General features: G+C 49.1%; 1 protein-coding gene across 4 annotated transcripts in view; it reads left to right on the forward strand.

Moving 5' to 3' along the window:
- The window catches only part of bmpr2a (bone morphogenetic protein receptor, type II a (serine/threonine kinase)), a 26888-nt gene extending 22294 nt beyond the window's left edge, over positions 1–4594 (forward strand). For 3 of the 4 annotated variants that reach the window (XM_042078887.1, XM_042078889.1, XM_042078888.1), the window contains exons 12-13: positions 277–1616; positions 1893–4594. In XM_042078887.1, the coding sequence (XP_041934821.1) occupies positions 277–1616; positions 1893–2194 (1642 nt within the window). In that variant the 3' untranslated portion in view covers positions 2195–4594. The remainder of the gene's footprint in view (positions 1–276; positions 1617–1892) is intronic. The other variant, XM_042078890.1, reaches the window with a different exon arrangement.
- Positions 4595–4977: the final 383 nt, after the last annotated feature.

The raw sequence follows: 4977 nt of genomic DNA on the forward strand, positions 1-4977 counted from the left end.
GTGTCTTTAGTGTGTGTTAACAGCATATATCAAGCAGCAGCATTCATACCACATTTGGGTTTAAGTGCCTACAACACGGGGGCCTGGGTTCTATTCCGACCTGCAGTCGTTGCCTGATACTATTCCACCTCTCACTTCCTGTCAGTCTCTACAGTCCTATCACAGTTAAAGCCAAGGCAAACGTCTCAAAACTAACAAAAGACATACAGTACCTGAAACCTATTTTGTATGTATTGCACGTTATTTATGTGTGTTGCATGTGTGTGCTTTTCACAGGAACCTGTCTCATGTCCGCCGGACTCCCAAGGTGGGTCCCTACTCCGACCTCTCGTCCTCCTCCTACATCGAGGACTCCGAGGGCCGGACCAAAACCACTCAAGGTGGCGGAGACGCCTCCTCATCGTCCGGCCCCACCTCTCAGGCGGCAGCGGGCGGAGTCGTGGTGGAGAAAAACAGGAACTGCATCAACTACGAGCGTCAACAACAACAACAACAACACCTCCTCCAGCCACGGCTGCCCAGTCCAGAGAGTAGCGGTGCCAGTCAGTCCACCACCACCACAGGCCTGACCCTCACGCCTCTCTCCGAGCCCCCCGTGGGGTCCGCGTCGACGCTGCACAGCCTCCATCACCACCACCCGCCGCATCACCACCACCACTGCCCCGTCCTCACGCAGGAGGACCTGGAGACGCCCAAGCTGGACCCCAGCGAGGTGGAGCGCAACCTGCGCGAGAGCTCGGACGAGAGCCTGATGGAGACGTCGCAGAAGCTGTTCTGCGCACCAGACGCGCTGGCCTCCGGGTCGCACGGCCTGCTCTACCCGCTCATCAAGATGGCCGCCGAGGTCACGGGCGGGACTTCGCCGTCGTCGTCCTCAACATCGCATCTTCATCTTCATCACCACGGCGACGGCTCGGGGGCTGCCCATCCGCTACCCAAGCAGCAGAACCTTCCCAAGCGGCCTAGCAGCCTGCCGCTGCACGCTAAGACCTCTGGGAAGGAACCCTCGTCATCGTCCTCCTCGCTTCGGCTGAAGTTCGGCAAGCAGAGCAAGTCGAACTTGCGGCAGGTGGAGACTGGCGTTGCCAAGGCCAACGCGGTCGTCGTGGCAGCCGAGCCTCGCCTGGTCACGGTCACCAACAACGTGCCCGTCACAGACGCCGTCGCAGGAGCATCAGGCGTCAGCGCCGGCACCAGCGGGCATCACGGGAAGGGCCCGGCGAGCTCGGAGGACCTGAGCTTCGGCCTGCTGGCCGCCAGCCCCGACGAGCAGGAGCCGCTGCTACGGCGAGAGGCGCGGCCCAACAACGCCAACAACAACAACAGCAACAACAACAACGGCGAGAGCGAGAGCGAGGGCGAGGGGGACAACGAGGGGGGCGGGGAGAGCGCGGACAACGCGCTGCCCAACGAGGCCCCCACCACCGCCAACGCCGGCACCAACACCGCCACCTCAGAGGCGGCCCCTCCCGGCGGCTCCAGAGCCCCCCAGGAGCGCGGTGAGAGCACGGCACCCCCACAGCCTCGCATGGAGGCCCTGCTCAGGCAGCACAAAGGCCGCAGGCCGGAGAGACCCAACTCCCTGGACCTGTCCATCACCACACTGACCTCCACAAGTGAGATTAGAGAGCAGCACGCACCTGTTTCTGAACATCCATCCCTCGTTTTCCTTCAAACATACACGCACCTGCACCAACCCCCACCTACTCAGCACGTCCTCTCAGATCTGTCTCTGTCTTCTTCACCCATCATATCCATCCCACATATCCATACACGTGCAATCCTTTGTTTTTATCCATTATTTAACTAGGCCAGTCGACTACATTTACGACATGGATTATTTCCAATAACTTGTCTTCTCTTGTCTCTCTCTCTCTCTCTCTCTCTCTCAGTGGAGGACATGGGAAGGGATAGCAAGGAGCAGGGTTCCGGCGAGAAGATCAAGAAGCGCGTGAAGACGCCGTACGCCCTCAAACGCTGGCGCCCCGCCACCTGGGTCATCTCCTCGGACGTCGCGTTGGACGCCGAGGTCAACAACAATAACACGCACAGCAGCGGCAACACATCCAGGGGAGGCAACCACAACACCTCCACCCAACGGCCCAAATCTACCACCGCCATCTACCTGGGCAGCCGCGGGGGCACCATGACCTCTGCCTACGGCCCTGACCCCAACGATCTCTCGCGGGTCTGAACTATGAGTATACTACCTACCCTCTACCCCCTGCCACCCACCCCCACCCCTGCCACCCCATCCCATGTCCCATCAGCATATACAATGCCTGTAGAGTTTTAGACTGACTGAGCTGGCTGAAATGCAAGCTGGTGAGGGGGGAGGGGGGGGGGGGGGTGTAACAATAGGATAGTTAATGGACAGTAGCGCAGTGCTACAGAGCTCAGCCTTGTTTGGCCAATCAATACTCACTGTTCATGGTGTATCCTTAAAACCTCGAAACCTTACTTATTTTTAGCCGCGTTCGGAAGACTGACGTGTAAAGGCCTGGAAGGAGTGATGGAGAGGATGACTGGAGTCAAATGGAGGAGTTTTATTTGTTTGTTTGTGTTTTTGTTTGTGTGTTTGTTTGTTTTTCATTAAGTGCTGGATTTAATGTTGTTCCTTGTTGGCCCCTGTGACAAGATGGCTTTAAGAAAAACAATCTCAGCTATGCAGGATCCCATTGGCTCTAAGTGGTCCCATGTTTTTAAAATCAGTCATGTTTTTTTTTATATATATATAATGTGGTGTAAAGTTTTGATTAATGTGCATTTTGAGCTTTTTATATTCTTTTTTTACTTTGCACTTTTCAACGTCAAAATCGTAATTCTTGAATCAGTATCCATGATGACCACCATGAAGAATGGTCTCTAAACTTAAAAAGAAAGATGTAAAGAAAAATAATTGTAAAAAAAGATAATCTGACAATGTTGAATATAAAAATCAGTGTGTTTGCCTGTATAGGTCCTTTAGTCTCTGCTACAGAAACTCTCTTCTTCAACACCAAGGGCAGTCTGAAAGACTGACCAACTGACAATGCTGTATCACTCTTTAGTTGGACTTCACTCTGATTTTAGCATGTCTTTTATGTTCTTTTGTCATTTTTTTCCCTTTTTTATTTTGTTTCCTACTCTTGAAGACGTGCAATAGTCTGTAGCTTATTTTTATGTAAATTTTAGCAAAAATCAACATTTTTTTTTTATTGTTGGTATAATTGATTTTGTATATCATGGTGGGCTGTCTGTTTGAAATTGCAAAAAAAAAAAAAAAAACGGTTAAGTTGCACTTAAAACGGTCACACAATCCCCACATGCAGGACTTGCCCTCCTTGTACACAAACTTCTCCACGGATGACAATCCTGAGGTCCACTCTCCGGGAGAGCTGGGCTATGAAAGCGATCGGGCAGAGAAAAAGCACTAACTCCCCTACCCTGCACCACTCCTTCACACAACCTGACAATTATCATGAGGTTGTGTTTAGGGGGATGTTTTTTTTTTTTTTTTTTGGTTTGTTTTGTTTAAAATGTGGGTTTAGTTGCATGCCGTCAGGGCTGTAGAATGCAAAAGTGCAAAACGCGCTGTCGGATTTCTTGTTTTTCAGACTCAACTAAAGATTTGTATCTGAGAACAAACACAATGCTATGGGTCACGTTACCAATTCTCCTCACTATCTGAACTTGCCTAGGTGTGTGTGTGTGTGTGTGTGTGTGTGTGTGTGTGTGTGTGTGTGTGTGTGTGTGTGTGTGTAAAAGAATGAATGAATGAGAGCATAAGGTCCTTCTTGTGCGTTCTCTTGTATGTATTGTATCTATTCTCGTGTGTGTGAGAGAGAGTGAAATAGAGAGAGAATAGATGTTTCCTGGTTTGTATGTGTTCTTACATGTACCTCTGTGTGTGTGTGTGTGTGTATATGAGTAAGTGTGGGCAGTGAAAATGCATGCGGCCCATCCCCAAAATGGTCAGGGTTCCCCTTCTTGAATGTAAGGAGCTTGAAAGGTCAGTCACTCAAAGTTCATAGGTCAAGCACACAAAATCCTGGACAGTTTCTCAATGCACAGTGCATGCTAAGCTACCCCTACTCCTCACACACCTCAGCAACATTGTGCACTATGCACACACAACCTAGGATGCAAGCAGCTTGTTACATCCCTTGTATGATTGTGATGAGAGTGTGTGTGTGTGTGTGTGTGTCTCTGTTTGGTGCATGCCCAAAGCTTAAGAGCACAATAGAAAACCCCTTAACTGTTTTCGTAAGTGTCTTAACATCCCAACATCAGCAGAATGCGACTACTGGTCCCTCTGAGACAGTGTTGTGTGTGTGCGTGCGTGCGTGTGTGTGTGTGTGGAAAGGTTGGGAAAGGTTGTGTGTGTATGCTGTTAATTTAATAAGCTCGATATTCATTTGGCTGACTATGGCCTGAATCTTTCCAGTCTATCATAAGTGTCCAAGTAGCCTGTAGTTACAACTGCTCTCATTCATGCGGAATGCTGTCTCATTGTATGTTTTGAATTCTGTGATTTGTATAACCAGTCGATGACTGTAAAATTGTATTATTATTATTACGTTCTGCATTTTAATAAATTATAACCTGCATTCAATACCGTGTTGTCAATTGTAATGTGGATATAAGGCGCCATCTTGTGGACGTAACTACACTAAAATAAATAAATAAATTATCGGATAGCATTTCCTATTATGTCCACTAGTCTGTTTTCGTGAAACAGCCAAATGCTGTCAGTTCTCATATTTCCACATTTCGAGTAGCCTACGGTCAAAGTGAGGTTTTTATAACACTGGCTCATGTCAGATGTGCCTTTTACTTTTATTTAAGAAAGGAAGCCGTTGAGATCATATTTGATTGGGACAGACGATCTGACCACTAGATGCCTAGAAATGTTAAGTCCGAACTCTGTAGTTTTAAGCAGCATCGTTCGCATTTGCTTAAGCTATGGAGGAAAATTACTATACTTGTTGGGCGTAA

This window comes from Alosa sapidissima, chromosome 22, assembly GCF_018492685.1.
Source record: "Alosa sapidissima isolate fAloSap1 chromosome 22, fAloSap1.pri, whole genome shotgun sequence".
Taxonomy (NCBI): Eukaryota; Metazoa; Chordata; class Actinopteri; order Clupeiformes; family Clupeidae; genus Alosa; species Alosa sapidissima.